This window comes from Lactuca saligna, chromosome 8 (assembly GCF_052625555.1).
Source record: "Lactuca saligna cultivar CGN05327 chromosome 8, ASM5262555v1, whole genome shotgun sequence".
In the NCBI taxonomy this organism is placed as follows: Eukaryota; Viridiplantae; Streptophyta; class Magnoliopsida; order Asterales; family Asteraceae; genus Lactuca; species Lactuca saligna.
Genome location: NC_136424.1, coordinates 1197980 through 1210287, shown reverse-complemented (window position 1 = coordinate 1210287; position 12308 = coordinate 1197980). Strand labels below are relative to the sequence as shown.

General features: G+C 34.7%; 1 protein-coding gene across 2 annotated transcripts; it reads left to right on the top strand.

Moving 5' to 3' along the window:
* The first annotated feature begins 5351 nt into the window (after positions 1 to 5351).
* LOC145011307 (putative 3,4-dihydroxy-2-butanone kinase) lies at positions 5352 to 11811 on the top strand. 2 transcript variants are annotated; one of them, XM_078970008.1, is made up of 20 exons: positions 5352 to 5532; positions 7209 to 7282; positions 7374 to 7437; positions 7531 to 7643; positions 7735 to 7782; positions 7867 to 7938; positions 8004 to 8093; positions 8232 to 8405; positions 8485 to 8568; positions 8829 to 8884; positions 9097 to 9227; positions 9299 to 9391; positions 9574 to 9638; positions 9810 to 9953; positions 10025 to 10068; positions 10165 to 10248; positions 10329 to 10408; positions 10500 to 10612; positions 11030 to 11125; positions 11444 to 11811. In XM_078970008.1, exons 1-20 carry the CDS (start codon positions 5493 to 5495, stop codon positions 11588 to 11590), a joined length of 1812 nt encoding a protein of 603 aa, XP_078826134.1. In that variant the 5' UTR covers positions 5352 to 5492; the 3' UTR covers positions 11591 to 11811. The 2 variants fall into 2 exon arrangements, with proteins under 2 accessions (XP_078826134.1, XP_078826133.1); XM_078970007.1 differs by having other exon boundaries at positions 8829 to 8893.
* The last annotated feature ends 497 nt before the right edge of the window (positions 11812 to 12308 follow it).

The window sequence follows — 12308 nt, the reverse complement described above, 5'->3', positions numbered from 1 at the left end:
CATTTTGTATCCAAATAGGATATTCTTGAAGTAAAAGGACCAAAACTGACAAACACTGGAACTTGGAAGGATTAGAGCTAAAGATGGGAGCTTAATGGAGCTTAAAAGGAAGAAAAACCATGAAAATACAAGTCCCACGACTTGGCTTTAGAGTACCATGGCGTGGCGATTAGAAAATTTTCGATGATATACACAATAACTGAGTTCATGATGTTAGCATTATAATCTCACTTTGTGAGGAGGATTCTTCCAGAAGATAATTACGCGGAATGTAGTTTCTTTGCCAAACATGAATTGTACTTATCTCACGACGTGAGACCTTAATTCTCATAACGTGAGATATGATTTTTAGAAACTATAAATATCCTTCTACATAATCGATTTAAAGATGTTGGACCTGATATTCTAGAGAGAAAAAAATGAATTTAGAAGTTAGATAATAGTGAAAAACAACCTTTTTGGAGAGAGAACGTTTGGAGATTAAAGATTTGAAGATTACACATCACATTCGGTTTGCACTAGATTAACTATGTTAAATTCTTATGTTTTTGCGTGCTTATTTTCTGCCATGAGTAGCTAAATATTAAGCTTTCTTTTAGTGTAGATGAACCCTAATGCTACATGTTAGTTTCTTGCTTATATTTGGATTTTATGGAGTTGGTTAATGCATGTGTTGGATAATCATTACCTAACATGTTAAAATTTGCATCTTTGTTGCTTTGATTCAAGTTAAGTGTAGTTTAATGACTATTTGAATTTCATGAACTTGTTTACCTAGTAGTTTATGATCATTAAATTGCTAGAGCTAGGATTAATCACATCTTAGATTAAGTGATAAATATAACAACTTTAGCTGTGTTGGAGAACATAATTTGATCATAATTATATTTGGTAATTTGTCTTGATCATATATAATTATCTTACATAGCCCAATTATCATTAATATTCAACTTTGTGTTTATGATCATTATATAGTAGTTCATGAATTTGTGAAAATATTAGGAGATCGGATCAAGACTGCTGTCACACCCCAAAACCATGAACGGCGGAAACGTTCTGGGGCGGAAAACGTCATGTACAGTATCACAACAAGGAATAGTAGTAAACAAGCAACAACATCATCCATTGCATTAATAATATAATTTCATACAAGTGTGTTCTGTCAAGTTATATAGACACCAAAATATACATATCAAAATAAAAGACGAGTCTTGAACGAGCTCCATCTTCTCAAAACCTGGCACCTGTACCTGTCTACTGGTGACCTGAGAATACAAGTTACTTTGAAAGCGGGTATCAACTTTAAAGTTGGTGAGATCATAAGTATATTAGTGTCTGTGTTTGTATGAAAGCATTTGTAAAATGTTTGTAAGATGTTTTGTGAAATGTTTTGTACTCTCCTAGAAACCCTATGTTTTCTACTAATTGTAACCTTCTACTAAGTCATCTAGTGTCTGTGTGTGTGTGTCTCATGTAAGAGTGTGTATTTTCACAATTCTGACTATCATTAACCAAAAATATAGTTTTTACATTACCGTGCATCGTGTGAATATTCACGAAGTGAATGTAATGGGAAAATATCATAATACTATAGTATTTGTAATAGATGACTACTGTTGTACTAACTACCTTAAAACAAAATATGTTTAAAGTAACATGTGATCGACCTGTATCCTGCTACCGACTCTAGTAAAACGACGATGTAAGACGCCGTAAGAAATGACATTTGGCACCCGTAGACTTGCAAGTCCCACTGTAGCGAGTAGCAAGGTGTAGGATAGTCAATCCAGTATAGATCTATACGCAAACTCATACGCTCCCCAATTAAGGAGATTTTGGATACAAAAACAGTCATGGAAGGTAGTGCCATGCCCCGTTTAACGGTTCACATAACTGCATGAATGTACATGTAATAAATGTGCTAACTGTAAAGTGTATTCTTTCTCTATCTAGCCTGTATGTACTGTAATGTTCTGCATATGCTAGTTGTAATGTGTGTTATCTCTCTATCTAGCATGTATAGTAATGTATTGTGTGTACTACTCGTATTGACTCATGAATGAACTGACTCATTGTATGTTTCATTGTGCTAGTAATAATATTAGTATCTTCCTGTGCTACCCATATGGTAGCTTACTAGTAATGTATGATCATGTTTGTGAAACCCTTGCTACCCAAAGGTATGGAACTGGTTGAAAGAACTTTTATGTCTATATATGTATACATAATATATAACTAATATTTAGACGACCTTCGGACGGATAACCGATGCCCTAAAGCCACATCCCAACGAGGAAAAGGAGATAAAGTGAGCTGGCCTTCCTAAGCCCTTTAAACATTGCTTATATAACTATACATACATAGGCATGCATTTGATAATAAGTATAAAAGAGTTTAAGTAGAAGTATTTGACAAGTAAAAGAGTTTGTAAAACAGTTTGAAGCAAAACAGTTTGGTAAACAGTTTGAACAGTAAGCAAACTACTGGTTTGGTAGTTATTAATCACATGTGATTGATATAATAACTATAAATATTCACCTTGTATTCCCCCCATGAAAGCATTTAAAAACATTTAAATCATTGATTAAGGGGCATGAACTCACCTGTAGTGAGTGGTACGGATGAACTGAAGATGTAGGATTGCTAGGTGTCAAGTGAAGACTTGAACACACTCTATGATCCTAGTTAACATATAATATCACATATATGTATCCAATTAGTCTTTAAACAACTAATAAACAAAGATAAGACACCCTAGGACATGCTAAACACCTTATACAAGTGTTATAAGTCCCAATGATTGTATCTAAGTGTTGTAGGGAAAGGCTAGTGTGTTTGGGGTTCAAGGAAAACTCCTTTATGGAGTTTACGGTTTTGTGGTCACCAAAAAAAGAGTTTACGGTCGTAAACTCTTGAGTTTACGGTCGTAAGCTCATACACTCTTTGACCATTTGATTGTTTGAAGCCTTAAAAGTCCATAGAAGCTTTTCTACTTGAAGTATGTGTCTATGGAAGGAACTAGGGCACCATTTCACTCCTATTTGGAGTTTACGGTTCCTAAACCATTTTCCTTTGAGTTTACTACCGTAAACTCATATGGTTTATGGTATTTTGGGTTTTTCAAGTCCTTAGCTCATCAAGGAATGGATCCATGTTAGTTACTAAGGCATATGAAGGGAGTATGCACACTTTGGCACCTTTACTTGGTGTTTATGGTTCAAGAACTTCTTGAACTGTGAACACCTTGTTCTTGGTGTTCTTGGGGCTATTTCTTGATGTAAAGATGTATAACAAGCTTTAAAAGACTCTATGATAGAGGTACTTACTATATTGAAGCTTGAAATGGGCTAAAAGTCCAAGAACACTAGTGTGTGTTCTTGGTGAAAAAGGAAGAATCAACCTTTTGGAATGATTTCACGGTTAAAAGAGTTTTAAAACACTAGATTAAGCCATATAATTACTTAAGAAAGCTAGAATCACTTACTAGTTTGAAGATCTTGAAAATCTTTTGGGTGAAACTTGAGAGAGAAATAGGTTTGGATCTTGAGTTTTTGGAAAAAGTGTAAATAATGACAAATTCTCATATATATACTCCCAAATTTAGGGTTTTCGGCTGAAAATATTTTATTCAGGCAGTAAACTCTAATTTCTTAGACTTTTGGAATAACAGTGTTGCACAATAACCCTAGTGCATCCTCTCTCCTGATATCTCTAAAGTGTAAATCCTGAAATACTCAAACTTATTCTAAAAAGTCTAAAAATTAACAACAATTGTTCTGAATTCCATTGACTTGATATGTTTGTACAAAATAAAAATTTTGGGTTGTCACAACTGCTAATTACATTAAAATTGGTAATCAAGTGAATAAATCCAAACTTAGAAACTACACATAGGGAAAAGGGGATTCGAAGCTAAACAAAAGTGTCTTATTAATTTTGTTTACAATCGTTTATTTTAGTTGAGTGTTAAGTTTTAAGTTAATATGAACTTGCAAAATCAGATAAAACTCATTCTTTACTTATTGTTTTTAGATTGTTATTAGTAAATGAGTTGAGATATTTATTTTTTCTTTTTTACTCTTTTATCAAAAGTTCCACAATGGAGGCATAATTTAGGTGAACAATGCGCACAATTTTGGTTTTGAAGTGGACGAATCAATAAGGAAACAAAAACCAAATATGCTTTTTGCTAGATTGTATAAGATAATATTTCCTTTTAAAACAAAATCTTTCATTAATGAAGTATTTATATAAGGTTACAAAAATTATGATATACTATTCTTTGGTCTAATCTAGGCTGAATTATATATCAATTAGTCAAAACGCTTAAAGTAGACATAAACTTATGAAACATAATATCATACATGCTAGTAATTATTGTTAATGAAAAGAAGGTTCCACATGGTTTTGATCACAATACAATTAACTTTTAGAAAACTTCCTAACACTCATAACATTTAAGGTTTAAGTATAAAAAGTAATGCACTTTAATTTCTAGTATATCTTGATTTTCAAAATGGAAAGTCTCGAACCTGTAACAAACTTTATTTATTCACACATATTATTAATTAAAGACCATGTTAGAGTGTGCCTTGGATCTTAATGATCTAGATAGAACGAAGTAAGGAAAACTGAATGATGATTTTGAAAGGATAAGTGTTTGGAGTAGGTTAATGATCTTAAGGTTCAAAACATGTTCAATTGTTTCGAATTTACTTGTATATGGGTTCGTCCTATAGCTGTTTGGGCTTACGATTATAAGGATTCGTAGGTATAGATTATAATGTAATCACTTTGTAAACAATAAGAATCTTAAAAGATTCTTCGGTTCCTATCCGTAGATGTATGTTACATCGACCGAACCACAATAATTCTCATGAGTATCACATCAACATAAAAATTGCATACTAATATTTAAACGAATTGAAGAAAAACGTTTTTCTCCATATAAAATTGATTTGGCTCCTCCTTTTGTTTTAATGTTTATCAATAGTTCAAAGTTGACAAGTAACTTGTTAAGATCATTGTTTATTGTTTCGATTCGTTGTTGGGAGCCAAACGTTTTGCAAACATCAGATTTTCAATAAATGTCTTGGATTACTTCTTGTCTCCTAATTTGAGATTGAGGAACGCTACACAAATTTGATTATTCTCTTGGTGCATAAAACTTCATTGGTTTCCTAAGCACTTTAAGAATACAATGTCATGTAATGGACCATAAACACCCTAGATAAGATTCATAAGCATGGATCATTAGTGTAAAATGTACTTCTTTTCAAGGACTAAATTTGCCGGTTACCAATGTGTCTAGGGACTATTTTTGTAGTTGAATCCATACACAACAAATGAACAAGTTCACCACTCTCCACGCCTCTAAAAATAGAGAAAACAGCTGGGAGTCTTGGTTAGGGTTCTTCGATCGTGCATAAATCTGTGCAGCGTAATGCACTACTGATTTTAAGGCGTTGAAATCCGAAGGAAGTTGTCTGGCAATGGCTTTCGAGAGTAAAAAACTCATTAACAACCCTAATGGTAACTAAAATGACTCTTATCCTGTCAATTTTATTTTGACTTTTGCTTCATTCCTGCAAGTGCTTATTTGTTTCTGATTTTTTTGTATCTTTAACTCCGATTCTGTCGGACTACTTTTAGGACTCGTTAGATAAACTTTTGCGTTGATTTTAATGAAGAAATTTGATGCGTTCTGTTATATGTAGGCCACTTTACTTTTATGTGTGCTCTTTTGAGTTTTTGTAAGTAGAGCGATGATTTTCCTTTTCTTACATTTGATTGATGGGTATACTATTAAATTCTACTGCATAAAAGATCATCAACCAAGGACAAAGCATTCCGATATCTACTATTAACATCTTTTGCTTGTAACTGGTTTACCATCTGTGATAGTTTGATGGTTGTTCTGCTGATTTGCTTATGCAGTATTCTCCCTTTCCCAGAATAAAGCAATTCTGTATATATAAATTGGTATGTTTGACCATCTTTCGTCTATCTAGAATTCGATAATAACGGCAAACAGATAAATCTAGCTGGAAGAAAGCATTGTTATCAATATTCTGCAATGATTGGTAAAGGGAAAAGAGGTAATATTGCAGTAAAAACCTTGACTAAAAGAAAAGGTTTTTTTTTGATCTAATGGTGCTCGTATGCTATGCTTAGTTTTAACTTCTAAGCAGACCAGCCCTTGTTAACGATACAAAATAGGGCTAACTTGAGACTTGAGACTTGAACAACAAGATTAATGGCACCATGAAACTGTTGAACCTCTATTGATTCACTTAGTGAAGTTGTAGCTGGTTGCTGTCAACTTGAGATCTTAATGTGGACCATCAGCATCCATGTTACATCCTGTGATTAAAGCAATGAAACTAAAATATAAGGCAATCCCTACTCTCTAGCAAGCAAGCTGAATAACATAGCACTATCATATAACCTTTCTGACTGAGTGGATTCTTGTATTCCCATATATTGGTTCAATAAACGAAACAACAAGTTATCTTTAGACTTCAGGCCATGAACCTGTCTATTTGTTAGGACCTATTTTCAACACAACAAGAAAAGGCCAGAAAGCTAGGTAGAGAAGTATGGTTACAGTTATTCATAGATATGTGAGCAAAAGAGAAAGGTTCCTAAAATGCCACCGTTGTTGTCAACTATCATATCCACAGAGGTACTTCAGCATTGAGAATGATATAGCTATACAAGCATGAGTGTATGCACAATGCACTTGGTACTGAAGCGATTTGTCATTTGAAGGCTACTGTTCCCTGCAATCTGGATTGTTTCTCATTGGTGAATGCTCGTTTTCTTGGCTGAGGGATTATATGAATATTTCCCCCCCTAGTATTTCACTATCATTTATTATTTGATGCTCCATGATTGGATAACAAAAATACATTTCTTTAATAGCTTTCTTGAGGAGGTTGTTGAAATTTAGGGTCTAGGTCCAGGCCATATGGAATTATATGCGGGTAAGGATAAATGACCACTATGGTAGTTATTTGTAATCTGTGCACTACAAAAAAAAATGCAACCTCTTTTCAGTTGCATATGTTATGGTACAATCTAGATAAGTATGGAATGTTTTATAATCTAGTGATTCAAAATCTATGAGTGTTATGATTTCGGCCTTTATCTGGTTTGTTCCATTTGGTGTTTAGGGTTGATTTATTTTTTTGGTGTACTTGCTGCAGATGTGGTGACTGAGTTCATTGAGGGACTTGTAGAAACTTATCCTGGGTTGCAGTATTTGGATGGATTTCCAGAGGTGTGAAACTGTTTTAAAATTAAAGCATCATCTGTAGATTGCTGTACTACTACTACTACTAGTACTGATGTTCTGTAAACAAATACAACAGGTAAAGGTTGTTTTACGTGGTGATGTTTCAGGTCCAACATATGACAAAGTTGCTGTTATATCAGGTAAAATGTGTTTACATTGTGAGTTTTGGTTGGTTGGAGTCAACTACTGTTAGTGTTGTAAGTTGTAAGTTTTAATATATGTTTGAACCACAGGAGGTGGGAGTGGGCATGAGCCTGCTCATGCTGGGTTTGTAGGGGATGGGATGCTCACAGCAGCTATCTGTGGCGACGTTTTTGCCTCCCCACCTGTTGCCTCAATTCTTGCTGTATATCCCTTGCAGATCAATTGCTTCTCCTTTTGATTCTGCAGCTATTGTTATCATCCAATTCCAATCCAACTGCATTTGCATTTTGCAGGGCATAAGAGCTGTGACTGGGCCAATGGGATGTCTCCTAATTGTCAAGGCGAGGAGGAGTTGTTGAATGTTTCATTAATTGATTGATTGATGTCTTTGGATCAAATTTAACTGAAAGATATTTGATCTACAGAACTACACTGGCGACCGATTAAATTTTGGATTGGCAGCTGAGGAAGCAAAGTCTGAAGGTTACAAAGTAGAGGTGAGTGCCCACTCTTACTTACATAATATCAATATGAATATATAATATTTGTTTGTACTTTGTAGATGGTGATTGTTGGAGATGATTGCGCTTTGCCACCCCCACGGGGCATAGCCGGGCGAAGAGGTTTGGCTGGAACCATTCTTGTCCACAAGGTTTATCCTCATTGTAATCTATTTGCAAATACATGATAGGAACATGAATGCATACAATGATACGGATTTAGAATGATCTCCACATCCCTTGCTGTGAATATGATGTTTGAATTTATTTATATTCGTTGAGAAATTCAGATTGCAGGAGCAGCAGCTGCTTCTGGTCTTCCTCTTTCTGATGTTGCTGCTGAAGCAAGGCATGCATGTGGAGTTGTTGGTACAATGGGTGTTGCACTCTCGGTTTGCACGCTTCCGGGTCAGCCGAAATCCGACCGTTTAGGCCCAGGAAAAATGGAGCTTGGTCTTGGAATTGTAAGTTTATCTGCATTTTTTTTTTTTTTTTTTTTTAATAATAATAAAAAAAGCTAACTCAAGTTGCATTTTTCTTCAGCATGGAGAACCTGGTGCTGTGGTGGCAGACATCCAACCTGTGGATTTGGTGGTATCCCATGTGCTGAATCGCATACTCTCATCAGTAAGTCACTTCAGACCGATTCATTGGTTTGGTTTTATGATTTTATCTTACACTACACACAGTACGCACTGCCTTGCTTGATAGTTGATATGCCATCAAAAGTTGGGTTATGTTGTCAACTGAAAGAATATCCAGGATACCCAAAAGTTATTTTTTTTGGTCCTCAACCAGGGGAATGTTATATGTTTGTTGTGTGTTGAACCTGAATATATGTTTTCTTTTATTTGTTTGTTTTCAACTTAATGTTTCTGTCTTTTCAGGAGACTAACTATGTTCCAATTAAACGTGGGAGTCGTGTTGTACTTATGATTAACGGGTATGCAATGTAATCTCTCTTGCTTGGTTGCTTCTTGCCCTTTGATAAGTCGTATCGTATCTTTCCCTAGCCTATGTTAACATTTTAAGGGAAGTCAGAAGCTATCTCTATATGCATATTGTTTTATCTTTTTCAAAGTAAATAAGATTGGTAATTATTATGTATTTCTTTTTGACAAATTGGATTTGTGATTTGAAAATTGTAAATCTCAGATTAGGGGGGACACCTGTAATGGAACTGATGATTGCTGCCGGAAAGGCTGTTCCTATTTTACAGCTGGAACATGGAGTAGCTGTTGTTAGAGTGTATACAGGGTCATTCATGACTTCTCTTGATATGGCAGGTTTGTTAAGTTCATTTTGTTTTCTGATGCAAAAAAGGTGGTTAATATCTCTGTGTTGTGTTGTGGTGCAGGGTTTTCAATATCTATAATGAAGGCAGAGCAGGCAATTCTGCAACGCCTGGATGCTGCAACCAAGGCTCCGCATTGGCCTGTTGGTGTTGATGGTTGGTAATTCCATTTGATTTGATTATGATATAGTTATTAGTTAGTTTAAAATTACAATTCAATAAATATATGGTTGGTGGATATACAAATTGATTTCCAAAGTGACAGATGGTGGATATCTGTACACATATGATATGAATGATAATGGAACTCAGTAGTTGTAGTTACTTGATGCTTGTAGGTGATCATCCGCCTGCCAAGATTCCTGTTCCAGTTCCGCCTTCTCGTTCTGCAAAGAATGATGAGGTTGTTGAGAAGAAAATGCCATTTTTTTTTTTTTTTTTTAAAATTTTATAATAACTGTGGGCTCTGAGTGCTTCTGATCTGCTTCTTACCGATAAGCAAAACTGTTGTTATTTATTTTCTTGGTCTGTTATATTTGAATTCCCATAGAAAAGCATGTGATGTGAATGTCAGGTATTGAGTCGACCAGAGCAGCTGAATGAGCAAGGTCGTGCACTGGAGGTGGCTATAGAAGCAGCAGTCTCAGCAGTTATTCAACTCAAGGACAGTTTGAATGAGTGGGACAGCAAAGTGGGAGATGGTGACTGTGGATCAACAGTAAGTCTAAGTCCACATCCAGATTTTGGTATTATCATCATCTAAATCCTAACTTATATTATAATTTACAGATGGCTAGAGGCGCAACAGCTATTCAACAAGACTTGAAGAAGTAGTATGTTATGTTCTCCCTCTACTATTCATTCAATTATTATTATTATTATTATGTGCATGCAATGCGTCATTGAATTACTATTTTTCTGTTTTGTAGCTATCCCCTGAATGATGCTGCAGAAACCATTAATGAGATAGGATCATCTATCCGAAGAGTCATGGGAGGAACAAGTGGAATCCTGTATGTATTAATTATTATTACTCAACTTTCTTTCTACAAGTTTGTTTTTTTTACAATCTGTTTTGATTTTTCTGAAACAGATATGACATATTTTGCAAGGCAGCATATGCACGGTTGAAACTGAACAGCCAATCAGACGCTGCTATTACACCACTCCAATGTGATAACAATTTTGTCTTAGTATTTCTTCTTTTGGCATCCTTCACATGTCATTTACATATATGATATATGATATATCTGTGACTGTGCAGGGGCTGATGCATTTGAAGGGGCCATCAGTGCTGTTATGCTATATGGTGGGGCTGCTGCAGGCTATCGCACTATGCTGGATGCTCTTATTCCAGCTTCAACACTTCTCAAACAGGTTAGGTTAGAATTAAATATATAGCATCCTGCTTTCTTTTCTTCTTTTTACATACAAAGCATAGCAACTACACAATCATAGCATAGCAACGTCATTCAAATATCTTAATTCAAACTAGGATATGCTATAAGTGGGTAGATTCTCGCCCTGATAAGGAAAAAAAAAAAAAAACTCAAAGTAGAAAGAAATGGAAATATGTATAAACAGATGAAATGAAAAAAACATGGGTATTTCTTGCATTTCGCCAGATTTTTATATAATATAATATAATAATAATATGATGTTGGGGTTCCATAACAGTAAGAGTAGTTAAGTATGTAATATATATATGTATATTGATGATATTGAAGTAAGTGATAAATGTAGTGAGTAGTGTATGGTGATTGACTAGTGAATGATGTATGGGTTTGAGTACAGAGGTTAAGTGGTGGTGATGATCCATTGGATGCATTTGTTAAGTCAGCTGATGCAGCAGTTGCTGGAGCAGAGTCTACTAAACAAATGGAACCTCAGGTAATAATAAATAAACCTTGTTTAATACTGCTTACTGTTTGTTGAGTTGAGTTGAGTTGAGTTGTTCTTTGATAATACGCTTGGTTTGTTAACAAAAAACATACATACATGATACATGATACATGATACATGATAGTAGTACTAGTAGTCGTTAATCCTTAGTCCTTACTACTGCATATCATCATAATCATTTATTGTTATCATAAACAGTTTATTGATGGTTATAAAAAGGTAAGCTAATCTTATCTTTGTTATGTTTATACCAAAAAAGAAAATTCTGATTTTGTTAAATAGGGTGATGATGATTTTTGAATGCAGGCTGGGAGATCGACGTATGTGAGTGCAGATATGCTAACATCAGTTCCTGATCCAGGGGCCATGGCTGCAGCTTCATGGTACCGTGCGGCTGCCCTTGCTTTAAACCACCACAACTCCAAACCACCACCACCAGCACCAGCACCATAGGCGGGGCTCGGGCTGGGTGGTGGTACATTTTTTGTGGTGAATTTATGATTAATCGTACCGTACCATACAATACAATACCAAACTAAACAGGAAGGATCAGGATCCGCTTATGCCATGTGTTGCATGCATAAAGCTGAGAGACACATTCAAACACATATATATTATATTAACATACAATTAATTAATGAATGTGACACAAACTGGAAACAATTTCATGATGATGATGATGATGTGTGAATTAATATCTTAACTCTCAACTCTAAAGCTTCATCTTTCATCAATCATCCAGCATATATCGCAAACTCTATCCCTTCCTTTCTTCATCACCCATTTTCTATAATTTTGCCTTCATTCCTTTCAACAGAATTTAAAAAAAAATAATAAAAATAAAAAATCCTTTTCTAGTTTATATTTGGCTTGCGAATTGGGATGAGTTCTATTCCATGTTTGCATAATTGCATCCCAATTCCAGCTTCTAAACTTAATCAGACCTATTATTTATTTACTTTAAAATGATTTCATTTGTTTTCTATATCATCTTCAACATGTCAAATTCAATGTATGGGAATGGAATCGATTAACGAAGTTGGGACAACTTTATTATCAAACTCTTATTCCAACTCTTATCATCATTAACACTTTTAAGTCTTTTTAGTTTATAAGCTAGCTTTATAAAAACAGCAACCAAATGTATTTTTTTTAAGTAACTAAAACATAA